The 19,784-nt window shown below is 37.4% G+C and overlaps 2 protein-coding genes across 5 annotated transcripts in view; one reads left to right on the top strand and one right to left on the bottom strand.

The window, feature by feature from the left end:
- Positions 1 to 4,788, bottom strand: part of LOC144974103 (uncharacterized) — a 41,697-nt gene extending 36,909 nt beyond the window's left edge. Inside the window, exons 1-3 of one of the 4 annotated variants that reach the window (XM_078916999.1) lie at positions 4,727 to 4,788; positions 3,261 to 3,344; positions 797 to 898 (exon numbers count right to left, since the gene is read on the bottom strand). In XM_078916999.1, coding sequence (XP_078773125.1) covers positions 797 to 898; positions 3,261 to 3,289 — 131 coding nt within the window. In that variant the 5' untranslated portion in view covers positions 3,290 to 3,344; positions 4,727 to 4,788. The other 3 variants (XM_078917000.1, XM_078917002.1, XM_078917001.1) reach the window with 3 other exon arrangements.
- An 8,390-nt stretch (positions 4,789 to 13,178) lies between these two features.
- On the top strand, positions 13,179 to 18,287 carry LOC144973888 (uncharacterized). The gene is made up of 3 exons (XM_078916774.1): positions 13,179 to 14,303; positions 16,200 to 17,474; positions 17,544 to 18,287. Exons 1-3 carry the CDS (start codon positions 13,179 to 13,181, stop codon positions 18,285 to 18,287), a joined length of 3,144 nt encoding a protein of 1,047 aa, XP_078772900.1.
- The last annotated feature ends 1,497 nt before the right edge of the window (positions 18,288 to 19,784 follow it).

The following is a 19,784-nucleotide window of genomic DNA, read 5'->3' as shown; positions in this document are numbered from 1 at the left end:
TTGTACATTGCTTTTATTTAGTAGCATCACTTAGGATCGATCTCGGTTCCTTTTCGTGTGAAGTTCTACCAACAGAGTTATCGGGACCCCCAATCTCGCGTTGAATTTTAAGCATAAGATACCACAACATACTACAACATAACACAACATTTCTAAACAATTTGAGTGAACATAAGTGCTTTCATTGAGGAGTGTGCCTTTTGTTACTTAAACTTTGGTTTGCAAAAACGGTTATACAAAATGTTTCAATTGTCGCTAATTTGTAGTTGAAATGCTAACTGCTTAAAGTTAATTCTTTAAAGCGGAGGTTCAACTTCTTTTATCTTAGTTTCTCGCATTTTTCAAATGATCCTTGCTGCAGACTTCGTCGTATTTACAAAAGAGAGCAGTGACAGCGATGCCACTGGAGTTGCTACAGAATCACATCTCTATTTCCACTCTCATGGTAAAATATTTTAAAAAGCTTTGATGCCTAAGAAAAAGAAAAACCAACATCGCCAGTATAATATCAGATTCTCTTGACTTGGGATCGAACTTCATACCGTGACCATCAAAACATATTGATATTTTTGATATTAGTAATATTTTATAAGTCTTCGGACACAAGTCACCACTTCTTCCAAACTTATAAACAGTTCTGTAAAATGTTTATTATATTTCTGAAAAGGGGTCTGTGATTCCATCAGAGAACGAGAAAGTCTGATTTTTGAAGTCGTTCTCTCTTGTGCTTTCTTCTTCGACCAGCACTTTGATCAACAGTTTATCAAAATGTATATCTATTTATAGTTTTGTTTACCTGCATGAACAGCCCCACAGCCAGTATACGGCGAAGAGGAAGGTGGCCATCAATGAAAACGCCAGCAATAATCCAAACACGCTGAAACCCTCAACCTTGACACTGGGGAAACAATGGATACAGATGGCATGGGATGGTGGTGATGAAAATGAAGATGATGATGATGATGATGATGATGATGATGATGATGATGATGATTATGATGATGATGATGATGATGATTATGATGATGGTGGTGGTGGTGATGATGATGATGATGATGATGATGATGATGATGATGATGATGATGATGATGATGATGATGATGATGATTTTTGGTTATCATTTGAATGGAGTGACGTTTATTGCGTGGTCATTGACGTGTTTATTCCTCTTTGATCTAAAGGAAGGCCACGAGTTCATGTCCTTGATCAGGAAATCAGATGAAAAGTCCTTGAAAAAAGGTTTGTTTTGTCGTTCGTAAATATTCAATGGTATACTCTGGTATCTCAAAACAAAGTGGTTTAAAAGGAAAGGATCGAATGGAACTCTTAGCAAAGGCTAAGCATTGAGTAGTAACCAAAGTGATTAAGGGAAAATTAAGGGAAATAGCCGAGGCTTTACTAGTTAGTTGACCTTGAGATATTCATAGAAAAGTAAGGGTTTTTATTGTTTAACTTTTATCGAGGAATAAGAATTAAGTCTCAGCACGAAATAACAAATGCGTGGTAAAAGGCAATATCGATTGGTGATTGGTCGGCAACATGGCTCATTCCACTTCAATGACAAATTTTGAAATCAGCAAAGTTTGGAATATCAAATTTATAAATTTGAGTCATGTTCAAGTTCAAAGATTTATTTTTAGTCAATTGCCAATAACTCATACATTGCCAGAGAATTTCCATTTCACAAATCAGAACAGGCAAAATTTATAACTGACCAAAGCAAACAAACAAAATGATTATATAAATAGATGAATAGATTAATTAGTTAAGGATCAGGCAGTGGTGTAAGATAAAGATCTGAAAAAGTGTGTAAGAAACTACCAGAAAAAAAGAAAGAAAAATACAAGAATATAAAACTATCCATAAACATCAGCCTTCCTCGACAGGGAATCGAACTTCAGACCGGTAATCAAGAGGTCTGATTCGATCCCCGATTGGGGTTTATTTATTGGGTGTTTTTGTTTGTTTGTTTGTTGTTCTTTTGTTTTTGTCCGTTTGCTTGTTTTGTTTTGCTTATTATTTAATTTCATTGGGTAAGGGGGGGGGAGGTGTTGTATTTTTCTGTCTTGCTTTGTCTTGCACCTTTTCCTCCAAACTTTTTAGATCATTAAAGATTGCAATTATACATAAACTGAAATTACTGATAATTTGATTTTTGTATGCAGCAATATTTAAGGCTTGAAACAGTAAAATTAGAGCAATGAAGTTTAGGTTAAGGTTATGACAGGTATCAAATAGCATTGACCAAGCGTCCTAGTTGGCTTAACGGTTATGTGTCTCTTCTTATAAAAACTTAAGCGATGTTGAGTGGGGTTAGGACTGGATGGGTAATTGTGTTCGTTTTACTCTTGCCCTGACGTTGTGCCCTTGGGTGAGCCACTTTACACGCAATACTAATCCGATTTTATTATTTATGAGTCACTGGTTGTTAGTAGATGTTAGAGATATTGCAAGAGAGCTTGCAGAAACAGGGACGCCTAGCAGGCAAATTGTAAGAATATTTTTGCTCCATATGAAATGGATGTAATATTTAAAGCGCATTGAGTTTCGTGAACCTGTAGAATTTCAATTTATAGTTATTCATACTTCAGTGTTTTAAAAAATGGTCTCAACGGCACAAGGTTCAAGGAACAGACTTAATTCTGGTTTCTGTAATCCTTTGTAACCTACAGGACAAAAATATGTGTTGCCTTGATCTGACAGACCCATCAGATCAAATTAATAATAAATTTGACCTTTTATATAGTACAATTCCGTGAATCAACATATTCATTGCGCTTCAAATGTCCATTTCATGCCAAACAAAATTGGGTCGTTATTACACTCGTACCAATTGTTTAACTGCCTACAGCCAGTTTCTCAATCACATTTTATTCTAGTGATGAAATTATTGCAGGGACAGGGTTTTGTCATCCATCTGGTCATTGATCATTCTCAACATTGCTTGCCTTTATTGCAAGAAGACAAAACATAGACGTGAGCCACTGACGTCACGACAATCCTCAATCACGGGAGTACCTGGTAGTCATAAATGTCAGGAACATTTTCCAACCATCCTGATGCACGTCAGTGGGAGACTAACGTAATCTTTATTTTAACTGCTGTACTCTGGTCAAACTGATCATTCAAATATCGATCGATTTAAATGACCGACGACTTGGCAAAATTCTCAAAACCTCGCGAGGCACTTTAACAAAGTCCCAGGTTTTGAGAGTTTTGCCAAGATGAGGGTAAAGATGATACAACCAACATCTACTTACTCGGATGCATCAAACTCGTCCATCTCCATTTAGAAACATCAACAGGGGTTGTATTTATTTCAAGTTCATTGACACTCCTGCTGCCTAAGGAGAGAAATACTATGATCATAAAAGATTATTTGAAAAGGGACATATGACAATGACGGTGGTGCTTTCGAAAAAAAATTAGGATAAAATGTGATGTAATTATAGTAAAATGAAGTAGTCATGGACTTAGAAATGATAATTGTAAATGTAACCCATCATTACTATATTTTCATTATATTATTTATTGTTATCCTAATGCCTATTTCTAATGTTATTATAATTATTATAATTATTGTGATGATAATAATACTTTTTTATCATTATCATTATCATCATTATTATTATTATTATTATTATTATTATTATTATCATTATTATTTATTATTATTATATCATCATCATCCTTGTTATTATCATTATTGTATTATTATTATTATCATCATATCATCATATATCATTCATCATATCATCATATAATTTATCATCATATTCATTCATTATCATTATCATTATTATTATTATTATTATTATTATTATTATTATTATTATTATTATTATTATTATTATTATTATTATTATTATTATATTATATTATATATTATTATTGTATATAGTATATATTATATTATTATTATTATTATTATTATTATATATTATTATTTATTAATATATGAATTATTGTCATATCATATATTATTATTATTATATATATATTATTATTATATTATTATTATTATATTATTAGTAGTAGTAGTAGTGTAGTAGTAGTAGTATAGTAGTAGTAGTAGTAGTAGTAGTAGTAGTAGTAGTAGTAGTAGTAGTAGTAGTATAAGGGTGGTGGTGGTGGTGGTGTAGCTGAAAAATAAATTGCATTTTTTTTAGTTTGAGGAGGAAGAAGAAGAAGAAAAGGACAAGGATGAGGATTGGGAGGATTAAGAGGAGGAGCAGGATGAGGAAAAGAGGGAGGAGAAGGAGAAAAAGGAGGAGAAAAGGAAGAAGAAGAGGAGGAGGAGTAGGAAGAGGAGGAGGATAAGAGGAAGAAGATTAAGAAGAAAAAGAAGAAGCAGAAGAAAATTGATGTAAAAAAAAAAAGATTTGGAGGAGGAGGACAACGACGAATAACAGCAATAATAACAACAGCAACAAAATCTGTAATATCAGTAACAACAAAAATATGTCGTAATCTGGATAACCCATGTTTGAACATTTGGCCAGAAAACTCATTCTTCAAATATTGATCAATTTAAATTACCACCATCTTGACAAAAAACAACAAAAAAAACTCTCAAGCCTGTTACTTCGCGAACGAAAACTACAACAACAGCTACAACACCTACAGGCTACTCCTTTGAAATGTAATCTAATTCTCTTTTTTATATGAATCCTCTGAAAATAGAAATATTTTACACATATCACAGAGTTATTGTGTTTATCCATACCCGGAAAGCTTATGAGTGAAATACACAACATGAATCAAAGCCTTGTCTTATAATACTGTAATACAGAGAGCTTGGCGATGCATTTATTCGTACTATGCCAAAAGACGGTTTTTGTTTCAATTTAGCAACAAAAAAATAACGAAAACTTCTTTTACTGAAGTATCGATAAATAAAAATAATCCCCAACTTTTAAAAAAATCTCAAACTTGTGACGTTTAAAGGCATAGTTAGAGACCTTTTAGCCCTATAAATCTTATTTCTAACGATCGATATTTGAAATTTATAGTTTTCGGGCCAAAATAAATAAAATGTGTACTGTCAGAGCAGAGCAGTAGTGGCTATTGATTTATAAACATCTGGTGCTATAGGTCAATATATACGACATAATCGATCAATCCGTGTAGGATTTCATTTTAAAATGGTTCAATTTTAGTAAGCGATGAAGTATATATAAATATACTTACTGTTGCATGTGACTAGTGGAATGTACATGTGTTCAAATAAAAAATTGATTAAATATTACCACAATCAATCGCTTTGCAGTGCTTGTTTTGTTCCCCCAGTAGGTCATAATATAGAACCAAATTTCCAATTCAAAGATTACTAATTCCCTTTAAGGTTATTATTTTTATGGATGTTCATACAAGGTCCATTACAGACAAAGGCCAGAATTTTATTCATACAAAATTACTGATACAAATTGTCTTATTATTGTCTTGGTCACAGAGCCCAAGACCTGATTTTGTAATCACCGGCTTGACTTTGTATACGACCATACTCCCACGTCTTAAAACTAAACATATAAATCTTCTTATTACATATTACATACATTCAGTTTGGAATGTTACGAGACATTGCCAAAATAAAAGTATAACAGGGGAAAAATGTATAACGTTTAATTCATTTTTACCTTGGGGCACCTCTCAGTCATAACAAACATTGATGGTCGCTGGATTGGAACAGATTTTTGTCGTAACGATTTGGTCCGTCACATTCATGAGGCACATGGAACAGGAGGCTATCCCGGATTCTGCATAAATGGACTATGTAGCCATAAGGTTTGCTGATCACGTTTGATCTCCAACGAGGACCTCCTCCGACAATACACTCTAATAACCTTGAAAACCTGATCACGAGAATAGGGTATGTTCTACGAATGAAGGACAAGGCATCATCATCATAGGTAACTCTTCGCCGAACATAAGGGCCCGTTTTCATGAACGCGGACGAGCGCTTAGTCTCTGACTATCTCTGACTTTAGTCAAGGACTGACTAAGCAAGTTCCAGACTAAAATCACGGTGCCTTCGGACTAAGTTTGGCCAAGTTTTAGTCACTTACTGAAGCAGGACTTCAATCTTAGTCTGAGATTATTTACTAGGATACGCCAACGATAATATATCATAGCAGCTATTTTTAGATTAAGAGCGATTCGGTTCGGAAGGAAAATACGTCGGTTACGAATGACAGAGGCAAACAGTGTCCTGTTGCTATTGGCAGTGGCTTTTAAAACAGTAAGATAAGTGCAGATCGTCGAAAGTACACATTTTTGTGAGTAAAGACTAAAATAAAACCCGAATCGGATCGCGAGTTGCGAGTGAACGGAGACTCAAAGTGGAAGGGTTCGCTTCGAAGAACAACCAAAACTAAAACGATTAGAAAGTGTAGTGGAGACAAAAGCTATTCTGCTGGCATTGTAACTGACTCTAATAATGTGATTCATCAGAACACACTTTCTCTTTTGTTTGTTTCTATGGTTGGGTTTTTTTTAATTCTTGGTTCAATTTGTTTGAGTTTCAATGAAACTGTCATTGGCCTAAATATATGATTGACAGTCGACCATGGGCATCATTGTAGTCTATCAGTCTACAGTCAATATCAAGTGATTTGATTAATCATGGCAAAAGTAAGTTACAATACAAAAAGAAACGAAATGTTATCAATACCGGATGTGTTGCTAATTTCCTCTTTGAAAATCTTTTGCGTAGAAAGTATGAAGGCTGGAATCTTCCCTGTCATCGTCTACGAGAGAGCGGATGTTACCAGCACAAAATATGCCGGATTGGTCACCATCCTTACAACGCCCATTTATAGGCAAGAGACCAGATAGTATGAGACTAGAAAGCGTTCATGAAATCCGATTTTTAGTAACTTACTAAACCTAGCCCGTGCTCATGAAAATGGGCCCAGAAGGCTTTTTGGAAGAGAGGCGGGCAGAAGTAGACATGACAACTGACAGTGGAGGAGACGGTCGGAAAATGGAACGAGTCCTGAAAGTCTCTGTATCTACCGACCTGTGCCTATAGAAAAATGTTGACATCTTGCATTGGTGTCTTACGCCAGTGGACGTAAAAGGTATGAAGTATCAATGTATGGCCATGAACTTTTGTGCAGAATGCGTCACTTGTAGCGATTGAATAAAAAATGAAATTGAGATGGGTAATCGACAGCGTTCGATTATTATACACTTTCACCGATGTTTGTAATTAGTTATATTAATAGTTATAATGATGATTATGATGATGATGATAATGTTATTATTACGAGCATCATTATGATATTATTATTATTATTATCATCATCATCATCATCATCATCATCATCATCATCATCATCATCATCATCATCACCATCATCACCATCATGGTTATCATTATCATCACATTACTATAAACTTTATTATTTATATTACCATTATTATTTTATAGCAATCCAGTCATCATCATCGCCGTTTTGTGAATTGAGAATGATTGCATTTCATTCACTGCTTGATTATACCCACTTTTTATAACGTCTATTTCCTACTGACTAATGAAGGGGACATCTAAAGCCTGTTCTATCATACTTTGAAAAAAAAAACATATTTTAAATATTTTTTGCAGAAAACTCGTCCTTCAAATATTGATCGATTAAAAATACCCTCATCATAATAAACTCAAACATGGGACTTCGCGAAGTCGCAGGTATTAGACGATTTTGCCAAGGTGAGCGTCAATTTACTGGATCAATATTTGAAAGTCGAGTTTTCTGGCCAATATTTTTATAATGTGTTGTTTTTTCAAAGTACCTTCGCTGTGTTACGCAAGTTTTCTTTCCATATCTTTATTGGAACAAATAGTCTAGTATTATTCTCTTCCCGTAGTCTGTTTCTAGTCAATCAGCAACCTTTATACTATACGTTTATTATTTTTTATGGTCTCTGAGAGCTGCAATATCATAATACTTGACTTCATTAAAGGATTCCAGTCGAAAATGGTTAGATCTGTTGTTCCAGTCAAAGCGACAGATAAAATAAAAATTTGAAAGATTCGAATGACCTAAAAGTAATTCCGTTTAACCATTATCGAGTTAATTGCACCATCAATATTCATACCATCAGGTGGATGGTGGATACATGATGAAAGTTATCTTATCAGCCGACCACAAAAAAAAAGGTATGGGCAATTAAAAGAAGCTATTAAATGTGAATTGAGGTTTAAACTCCCGTCTGTAATCTCGCGACATTCATTTCCGTCGTATTATATTATTGTTTTTGTTCTATTTAATTACTTTTCTTTTGCCTCATGTTGTGGGGGTTGAGGAGAGAGGGTTACCGATGATAGAGCACGAAACTAACAATCAAAAGGATTAATATCGATCCTTGATTCTATCGCGGGAGTGTTTTTGTGTATAAGGGCGGAAATCGCTTAGTGGTGCTTTCTATACTTGGGAAAATAGTTTTAACTTATAGTATCTCACTGCACTCATGTGTAAAATGGCATGTAATATACTTGTCTCTGTAGGAATATTATTATATTAGCTGCCCAAAGGCGCTAAGTTCCATCCTACATATTAAATATTGCTGTTGGCGTCTGACCCCTCGTAAATTAAATGAATATTGCGACACATAAAAGCAAGATTACATTCCTGCCGCTTGTATTCGTCCCAAAGCTGACTTAGTAGCCCAATAGTTAACGCATTGGACTTACACTTAAATACAGATTTAAAAAACTTAGAATTTACAAGATCCCGTTAGTCCAAGGTCATATCCACCGATGAATCGCCCCTCTTGCCACTTCCCTCTTTTTTTTCTTCACCATCATATTATATTTAGCCAACTGCTCAGTGTCTATACAGTCGAATACCGACAAAGTCAACACCAAAGAATCATAAAGATTGGTTGATTTTTAGCAAGATTTACTTTATCCATCGTCAGATAAGGAACAAAAAATTAAAACCCAACAAGATGTGTTGACTTCGAGCAAAAATGGACATAAAGATTATTGACTTTATGCAGATTTCACTGTATCTTATTCTTCATATCTCCGTATATATCTATCTCCCTCTCTCTCTCTCTCTCTCTCTCTCTATATATATATATATATATATATATATATATATATATATATATATATATATACATATATATATATACATATATATATATATATATATATATATATATATATATATCCCTATCTCTCTATCTCTCTATCTCTCTCTATCTATCTATTTATCTATCTATCTATCTATCTATCTATCTATCTATCTATCTATCTATCTATCTCTCTCTCTCTATCTCTCTCTATCTCTCTATCTATCTCTCTATCTATCTCTCTCACTCTCTCTCTCTCTATCTCTCTCTCTCGATCTCTCTCTATCTATCTATCTCTCTCACTCTCTCTCTATCTATCTATCTCTCTCTCTATCTCTCTCTCTCTCTCTATCTCTCTATCTCTCTCTATCTATCTATCTATCTCTCTCTCTATCTCTCTCTATCTATCTATCTCTCTCTATCTATCTATCTATCTCTCTCTATCTATCTATCTATCTCTCGCTCTCTCTCTCTCTCTCTCTCTCTCTCACACACACACACACACACACACATCTATTGTATTGTTTCGATATATGTGAGTTTTCTTTTGTTAATTAGATTATTAAACTCCCAAATTGCTCACTTTGTACAACAAGGGTCGTTCCTACTGACATAAGATGGTTGCTTGGTGGATTATCTACATATCTTCATGAAATGCCTTAACGGCGAAAGCTAATGATGGCGCGCGGATGGGCGTATTCATTTTTCCTTTGTTCCCTTTTCTTTCTTTTTCTCTCTTTTATTTTTTAAATTCTTTTTCAACCTCCTCCCGATCTCTCCTCTTTAAACCGCTGAATCCAATCTGACAGAATTATGGCGGTACTTTATCTATAATAGACTAGCATCCGACTATTTACAGTTGACCGACAACTGCTGTTTTAAGGCATATACACTGGAGTAATCTCTTGTTTCGTAATCCTGATTTCTCTTAATTCTTTACGACTAGGTACTAGAATCATTGCTTAGGCTGCATTTACAATTTTGACTTCACATGGGGCAGATTATGATGGCTCACTGTAAAGAAATGCCTTCTAGGTAACAAAGGGAGATAGTTGTCCTACCCACCAAGGTCTCGGGTAGAATCAAACCCATATAATTAAATGATTTATGAGTGTAGGATGGGTGTTGGAATAGGGACTCCCTTGTTTTCGCCGTGGGTAGTGTAGACTATGAAGGCAATGAAAGAACGGAGGGTTATCATGTTCCATCAGTGTTAAAACACCCTCATCAATCTTATGCAACAACCGAGATACCGTTAGATACCCTGTCCTATGTTTCGGCTTGGGCCGATGTTCAACTGGCAGTCTGCGATTTGAGGTCGAAGAAGGAAGACCTGTACAGCCTGTGTGTTGGCTGGAATTCTGTTTGGCTATGTTGAAGCCACAGTGAAAAGGGCCCAAAGTGGCCAGTATTTTATGTCGCACCCGAATATGGGCTCTCAGGCGATATGTGTTGGGCCTGTGTGTTGGCCAGCATTGTGTTTTAGGCTGTATTGTAGCCGAAGTGGGCCTAATATGGCCAGTATTTTGTATATCGTACCCGGTTATGGGCTCTAAGCGATATTGTGTTTTTGTAATTTGTGCTCGTGAAGAGCTGACGGGGCTAGGACATAGCGCTCGGTAAATGCGTTTGCATCTTTGAACTTTGTAATTTTGACGGGGCTAGGACATAGCGCCCGGTAAATGTGTTTTGAACCCTTTTGAACAATATGATTTTGAGAAATATGAACAAAATACAATGTAATGTTTGTAAAGATGAGGAAGTAACACTCGATCTATGTGTTTTATTTTGGAACAATTTTGGATTTGAACAGGCTGGAACACCGCACCCTGTGTGAACAATTTTGTAATTAATTTTATTCTCCTTTCGGAATATGAACAGTTTATTTTGACCCTATCTGTAATTAATGATTTCATTATTGTGGGAATTAATGAAACGGTTGGAACCTGGGTGAAGTATAGTTTATTTTGGTTAAAACTTACATGAATTTTATATTGCATTACTACTTTTTACTTGTATGTACTTTTGATTTTTCCTGTCAATATATGCAATGTTATTCTGTTTTGCTCAATAACTATGAGCTGTTCCCCTTTCTTTTACTTTAAATAAATAATAATGGCTCTCTTGTCAGATACGGTGTTCTGTTGGTGATTGTAACGTCCACGTCTACCTCTCCACACTTTAAGGTCATAAGCGGCCTTCGCATCCATTGCGAGTTGCGAACGCACCTTGTGACATGAATTGGCGCTGCGAGCAGGGTTTCTTATTGTGTGGTTTGGTGGTCTGAAGTTATACATCAACAGACACCTTCGTTTCTGAGAAGTCAATGCCTCTTATTGTTGTGGGATTTAGAGTCGCTTCCTGTACTGATGCATATCAGGGGGTTGGGCTGTCAGATCTAATTTCAGGCGCTACTTCTCATCATTTAACGACTATGTACTGTCTGTAATGTAAAGCTATAGTTTGGGTGAGTGAAATGATATCACGTAATTGTTTAGGCGTAACAAGGTTACACTGATGTTGTAGGGTACGCGCGGCGTATCGCTACTTATTGTTTTGTTCATAAAGCGAGTGAACCACGAACTATGAAAGGCCAGTGTGAAGGGCCTTAATACTTTAATTTGATTAAAGTCTAGATAATGTTGTTTTGGTATAATGTAGTGGTCATCGCTTGATGTTTTAACTTTTTGAACTGACGAAGCGTCAGCTGTTATTACTGATATTGCTATTGTTTGTTTGACAATAGGTATACTGGGTAGATTTTTATCTGCATTTAGCTGATCCTTCTCTTTTTATATTATTCAATCTATCGATTTTTTTAAGTACGTTGCGATAAATATTTTGTCATTATGGATGTGGAACGGTTGTTAAAATGTGGGGAAAAGTTGGGTTTACATGGCGACGAACTGAGAGTGTGGGTGGAAGAAAAGTTGGAACGGGACAGAGAGGAAAAGGAGAGAGAGAGGTTTGAGAAAGAGAAAGAGCGTGATGCAGTCGCAGAACAAACGAAACAACAAGCTCTTCTTGTTGAAAGGCAGCTGGAACTAGAGCGCCTAAAAATTGAAAATTCAGTGGTCCCGGTTCGAACCCCTTCCTCCACTGACAGTGAACCCTCGACTGGCAGTTGTGGAGCTAAAAGTCCTCGCCTGCCATATTTTGATGAATCGAAAGATCAGATAGATAGCTATCTACTCAGGTTTGAAAGATATGCAACCGTAAATCGATGGAGAGAAGAGGATTGGGCGATTCATTTGTCGGCGTTGCTTAGAGGCAATGCGTTGGACGTGTACACTCGCTTGGACGAGGTAGACGCTACCCAGTATGATAATGTAAAGTGCGCGTTATTGAAACGCTACAATTTAACGGAAGACGGCTTCTTAGAGCGTTTCCGTAAAAGTAGACCAGAAATAGGAGAAAGGATGGGTCAGTTTCGAACCCGTATATCCACATATCTGGAAAAGTGGATAACTATGTCCGGCAAGGATAGAACAAAGCCTGAGGACATCTTGGACTTGATTGTTAAAGAACAGCTCGTAAATGTTTGTAACAAGGAGCTGGTGGTTTTCCTGAAGGAAAGAAAACCAAATACATCTATGGAAGTAGTCGACACTGTAGAGAAATATGTCGAAGCGCACGGGACTGCCGGCGCTTTCTCAAGAACTGTGTCATATCAGAATGACAAGGTTCCAAGCAAACAGCAAGATGGTCACAAACCTGTCATGAAACCAACTACTTCAGTAATTAGATGCCACAACTGTTTTAAAGTTGGACATTTGAAGAGGGATTGTAAGAACAGACCACAAATCTCTGCAATACAAAGAGACACGAAATGTGGATACTGTGGTCGTAGGTACCACTCCACTGAGCAGTGCTGGGAAAGAAAAAGGATGGAGAATACTAATAAGAAGACTTTTGGAGTAGCGGCTATGAATACTCCAGAACCGCTGCCGTGTTGTAACAATGCACAACATCATGTTGCTAACAATGGTATCATGAACAACACTAACTCTCAACGTCAAGCGCCGAGGGAAAATAAAGAATTTTGACAATTAATTACGGTGTCCGCAGCATGTTCGGGACACGCGATAGAGACGACAGGTATGCCGGTCGCTATTGGTTGGATAAATGGACAAAGAGTTAAAGTGTTGAGAGACAGCGGCAGTAGTTGTGTTGTGATTAGAAAAGGCCTTGTGAGTAGAGAAAAGAAAGAACAAGAAAAGAGAGTGAAGGTCAGTCTAGCTGATGGGAAGACTGTGAGTGCCCCACTAACTGAAGCGTGGCTTAATTGTCCATATTACAAGGGAAGAGTGACGGCTGTAGAAATGGCCTCACCTTTGTATGAAGTCATTTTGGGAAATATACCAGGAGTCAAATGCCCAGGAACGCCAATAAAATATGACGATCACTCTGATTCAGTCCACGAGAATCTCATGAGAAAGGATTGTGAGCACTCAGCTCAAGCAGCACAGACGAGGGCACAAAAAGAGAAGAGAATGAAACCATTGATCACTGCCCCCTCAGTGGAAACAGGTGTTAGTAAGGCTGTTTTGAAAGAAAAACAGACCAAAGACGAGACATTGAAATGTGCGAGAGAGGCAGCAGTTACGAAAGAAGTGAAAAAGACTGGTGCCAATAATAAAAGTTGGTTTGAATATGATAGAGGGGTTCTAGTACGATATTTTCAATCACCAAAGATTGAGCACGGTGACGTGATTAGACAAGTCATGGTCCCAAAAGATTTGCGAGAGACAGTGATGCGTTTAGCTCATGAGTCCATACTCTCTGGACATCTCGCTGCCAAGAAAACGACTGAGCGCATTCTCAGCAATTTCTACTGGCCCAACATTTGGGATGACGTCACCCGCTTCTGTAGATCGTGTGACCAATGTCAAAGGTCAACGGCAAAAGGAATGACCCCAAAAGTGCCTCTGACTGAAGTTCCGCTGATAGACGAACCATTCAGTCGAGTAGCGGTAGATTTGGTAGGACCAATTATTCCTGCATCAAATAGAGGGAATCGCTACATGCTTACTGTGGTAGATTACTGCACACGGTACCCGGAAGCTGTAGCCTTGAAAAACATAGAAACCGCGACAGTTGCGGAAGGCCTCGTCGACATTTTCAGTAGGACGGGGATACCAAAAGAGATATTAAGTGACAGAGGTACACAGTTCACCTCAGATTTGATGAAAGAAGTCTGTAGACTACTGTCACAAAGTGCGCACGTAAACCGTATGCTTATGTAGCGCAGTTTGCAACCTTGTTTATGTGTGCTATATTCAAGCTACGACACCGATCAATAACCAAACACAATACGTTGATAAAGGTTTTGAAGCTAAATGAAGATATATTTTATTACAATATAACAAAGATATTATGAGATATGAAGATGAAATGATAGATGTAATAAGTATGAAATCAAATGGATGGATGACAAATTGATGGAGATGGTGTGATGATGAATATGATATGAAAGCGATATGAAAATATATAATTAAATCAATTAATTATCAATACTTTACCAAACCGCTACCACATCAGACAATCTCACAGATAGGTTGCAACCATCACAGTCATACAGGCAACTAATAATTAACTAACTAAACACAATCCAGACGTGTAGAAGAAAGCCAAAAGAGTGTCCTTTATATTCAACAAAAACTGTAAGGTTGTTCTAATATTGTTAATTTGTCTCTTCTTGAAATTGTTCTGATTTCACAGTATTCATAAACAGATCAATTGTTTCTCAATGTTCTGATATTAAAATAAGCAAATGGTTCTTCACAGGTAACTTATAAAACAGGCAAATGTTCAGTTTCTATTAGTGTCAAGCTATGAGTGTATAGCCTAAAGTTGGCTTGTTAAAGCCCAGCCTCCGACGGCTCATTCACTTTAAAGAAAGAAAATGATTTTGTTATCACATGATAATCATACGAATATAACTCTATCTATATTCGAACTCATTCAATATGTTTACTTTAAATGAGTAAATATTATTTTACTTTAACAAATCAATTTATTAATGTTGATTAATATTGCTTTACTTTGTAGATATGAAATAATATTGCTTTATAGCAAGAAAAGCTTATTTTCTTTACAACAAGAATATATTATACAATTAATTTAATTATCTGATTAATTAATTGAGACTCAAAATTTAAAGTGATATTATGATATTAATATCAAAACACAATCATAATTGTAATCACAACATATTATTCAAAATCTCACCAGAGCCGAACAGATTATAGAAATCACAAATTAAGTCTACACAAGACTTTAATCAAACTCTACACAAGAGTTATAACACAACTTGATTCAGCTCAAACTTTGAGCACCGCAAAGTCTACACAAGACTTAAATCACACTCTACACAAGAGTTAACACAAAACGTGTTTCAGCTCGAACTTTGAGCACTACAAAGTCTACACAAGACTTTAATCTAACTCTACACAAGAGTTAAACAAATGAGCCTAAAAGACTCCGCTGTGGTTATCGCTTAGAGACTATGAGCCTAAAAGACTCCGCTGTCTGGTCTCTTTTGAGACAATGAGCCTAAAAGACTCCGCTGAGTGGTCTGAAGAAACTGCTCAAAACTCTGGCATTTATAGGCAAAAATCAAGCAAACGAAGCAAAATTCTACCCACACAACCGGATGTTAGTCATATCCGTAAACATCTGAAATTCCTTAAAACTCCCCCAGATTCCATAATCATGGACAACAACAACCCATCCTGATACCGGACATCCTCATATCAAGGATAAATAAATTCGTCAGCCCCATAGTTACGAGATATCAATCAAGCCATACCATAACAAAGTCACTCCCGTAGAATACAGGGATCCTACTTTGCTTATAAGTTTACGGAGAAAACAAGATTGATGCCTTTCTCACAATAACACCCACACTACGTAGTTTAATTCAAACTTCCGGGCCATAGGTGCATGATCTGATACGACCTGTATCAACAAAAGAAGGGTTGTTCCAGAGGGATTACAATAACAACAACAACTAATACTACGACGACGTACATCCTGTCGTAAACTGACGCCTACACGGAAGCATTTCGTTACAACTACTGTCTGTGAAACAACTTACCACAAGTCCATATCACCCTCAGTGTAATGGGCTGGTGGAGAAGTTTAATGGCACTCTCAAAGGGATGCTTAAGATATTGGCTACAGAGAGACCGTCAGATTGGGATCGATATCTCTATGCGGCCCTGTTTGCCTACCGTGAAGCACCACAGGAGTCCTTGGGCTTCTCCCCTTTTGAATTGTTGTTCGGTCGCCCAGTACGAGGCCCGATGACAATTCTCAGAGAGTTGTGGACGGAGTCTATTGAGGACGAAGAGGTAAAGACAACATACCAATATGTTGTAGACCTAAAAGAAAAACTTGAGACTACTATCCATATGGCCCATGAAAATTTAAAGACGGCCTCAAAAAGGCATAAGGCATATTTTGATAGAAAGGCCAAGAGGCGCAACTTCAAAGAAGGTGACAAAGTGTTGTTGTTGCTCCCGACAAAGCACAACAAACTTGAATTGAAATGGCAAGGTCCATTTGAAGTTCAACGTGTAGTTGGACATAATAATTATGTAATACAGACTGGTACTTCAAAGAAAACGTACCACGCAAATTTATTGAAACGGTACTATGACCGGAGCACCGCGGACATAAACGGAAGTGGAATTCTTCAATGTGCCGTGGCAGCTGTTATTGACGATGAAGATGACGATGGCGAAGATGTCATGCGGACTCTCAAGAATTTAGAAATGCCATCTCTTCAACAAACAGAATTTATAGACCACGTGGTCGTATGTGAAGAATTAGACAGGGAGAAAAGAAATGAATTACGACATTTATTGTCATCATTCAAGGATGTCTTGACAGATGTCCCAGGACGAACGGATAAATATACATATGACATCAAGGTATCTTCGAATTGTCCAATTCGGAAGAAACCATATCCTGTGCCTCAAGCAATGAGAAGCACTCTCAAGGCGGAAGTGCAAGAGATGATTAAGGCTGGCATTGTGGAACCCTCCAACAGCCCCTACTGTTCACCATCTGTGGTGGTGAAAAAGAAAGACGGCACCAATAGATATTGCGTGGACTTCAGAGCACTGAACAATATTTCAGTGTTTGATGCTGAACCAATGCCAAGATTATATGATCTCTTCCAAGAGATAGGTACCGCATGTAATTACGTGTCAAAATTTGACTTGACAAAAGGATATTGGCAATTGCCCTTGTCAGAACAGTCTAAAGAGAAGACTGCATTTGCCACCGAGTTAGGATTGATGCACTTTACCGTTCTTCCTTTTGGACTGCAGTGCGCCCCTGCAGCATTTTCTCGTATGATGAGGAAAGTCGTTGGTGACCTACCACATGTAAAGAACTATATTGATGACATTATCATTCATACGGAGACATGGCGAGAGCATCTTCATGCTATCTAGTCAATTCTTCAAAGACTACGAGATGCTAAATTAACAGCTAAACCATCAAAATGTCAAGTTGGTTTTAGTGATGTCGAGTTCCTCGGGCATCGCATTGGAAGTGGAACATTGCAGCCGACCATAGATAAAGTGGAAGCTATCAAAGGTGCTAGACCACCGGAAAACAAGAAACAGATGAGGAGTTTTTTGGGATTAGCCGGATTTTACCGGAGGTATGTTCCAAATTTCTCAGCGATAGTCAGTCCACTGACCGATGCCACAAGGAAAGGGATGCCAAATCGAATTCAATGGGGAGAGCCTCAAGACCGAGCATTCGAGTATATCAAGAATGTCCTCACTCAGGCTCCAGTTCTTCGGCTCCCGAATTTCGATAAACCATTTATCGTATCGACAGATGCCAGTGACACAGGCGTTGGTGCTGTTCTTATGCAAGAACATGATGATGGTAAATACCCAGTTGTTTACCTCAGTAGGAAACTGTTACCGAGAGAACAACGGTATTCAGTTGTTGAAAAAGAGTGTTTAGCTCTTGTGTGGGCTGTCAGAAGTTTGAACAGCTATCTTATGGGCAGAGAATTCATTGTGGAGACTGACCACGCTCCTTTGTTGTATCTCAACAAAGCCAAGTCAGAAAATGGTCGTCTGATGAGATGGTCACTGTTGCTCCACCAGTATGGTTTTCGGTTGATGTCTGTGAAAGGTTCGGACAATCATGGTCCAGACTTTTTGTCTCGGCTGCCTTAGTGGTCAGGCATTTCTTAGTTTTGATCAAAAATTTGGGATTTTTGTCCTCCAGTGGGGAGTGATGTAAAGAAATGCCTTCTAGGTAACAAAGGGAGATAGTTGTCCTACCCACCAAGGTCTCGGGTAGAATCAAACCCATATAATTAAATGATTTATGAGTGTAGGATGGGTGTTGGAATAGGGACTCCCTTGTTTTCGCCGTGGGTAGTGTAGACTATGAAGGCAATGAAAGAACGGAGGGTTATCATGTTCCATCAGTGTTAAAACACCCTCATCAACCTTATGCATCAACCGAGATACCGTTAGATACCCTGTCCTATGTTTCGGCTTGGGCCGATGTTCAACTGGCAGTCTGCGATTTGAGGTCGAAGAAGGAAGACCTGTACAGCCTGTGTGTTGGCTGGAATTCTGTTTGGCTATGTTGAAGCCACAGTGAAAAGGGCCCAAAGTGGCCAGTATTTTATGTCGCACCCGAATATGGGCTCTCAGGCGATATGTGTTGGGCCTGTGTGTTGGCCAGCATTGTGTTTTAGGCTGTATTGTAGCCGAAGTGGGCCTAATATGGCCAGTATTTTGTATATCGTACCCGGTTATGGGCTCTAAGCGATATTGTGTTTTTGTAATTTGTGCTCGTGAAGAGCTGACGGGGCTAGGACATAGCGCTCGGTAAATGCGTTTGCATCTTTGAACTTTGTAATTTTGACGGGGCTAGGACATAGCGCCCGGTAAATGTGTTTTGAACCCTTTTGAACAATATGATTTTTGAGAAATATGAACAAAATACAATGTAATGTTTGTAAAGATGAGGAAGTAACACTCGATCTATGTGTTTTATTTGGAACAATTTTGGATTTGAACAGGCTGGAACACCGCACCCTGTGTGAACAATTTTGTAATTAATTTTATTCTCCTTTCGGAATATGAACAGTTTATTTTGACCCTATCTGTAATTAATAATTTCATTATTAGTGGGAATTAATGAAACGGTTGGAACCTGGGTGAAGTATAGTTTATTTTGGTTAAAACTTACATGAATTTTATATTGCATTACTACTTTTTACTTGTATGTACTTTTGATTTTTCCTGTCAATATATGCAATGTTATTCTGTTTTGCTCAATAACTATGAGCTGTTCCCCTTTCTTTTACTTTAAATAAATAATAATGGCTCTCTTGTCAGATACGGTGTTCTGTTGGTGATTGTAACGTCCACGTCTACCTCTCCACACTTTAAGGTCATAAGCGGCCTTCGCATCCATTGCGAGTTGCGAACGCACCTTGTGACACTCACCGATACGGTCTTTGATTCGTATCCAAAAGTTACCGAGTTCGCTCTCTGCGCTGTGCGACCTTGAGCAAGTAACCTCACCCTGGCACAATTTTTGGCGATGCACTGCGGTCATACCAGTATTCCCTTGAAATAGACCATAGAGACTCATTTACCCTATGGGATTAATAAATGAAATTCACGGGACTAAACAAAAAATGATCTCTACAG

Source organism: Berghia stephanieae, chromosome 5 (assembly GCF_034508935.2).
Source record: "Berghia stephanieae isolate SIO BIC M18660-M18661 chromosome 5, UCSD_Bste_1.3, whole genome shotgun sequence".
NCBI lineage: Eukaryota > Metazoa > Mollusca > Gastropoda > Nudibranchia > Aeolidiidae > Berghia > Berghia stephanieae.
This window is presented reverse-complemented; position numbering and strand designations above follow the sequence as displayed.

Bases quoted from the DNA above. Each gene is read 5' to 3' on its own strand.
- LOC144973888 (XM_078916774.1), top strand. From the start codon at position 13,179: ATGCCGGTCGCTATTGGTTGGATAAATGGACAAAGAGTTAAAGTGTTG. The intron at 14,304-16,199 runs GTAAACCGTATG...TATCACCCTCAG, and splicing joins TACTGTCACAAAGTGCGCAC to TGTAATGGGCTGGTGGAGAA. The intron at 17,475-17,543 runs GTAAAGAACTAT...CATGCTATCTAG, and splicing joins TCGTTGGTGACCTACCACAT to TCAATTCTTCAAAGACTACG.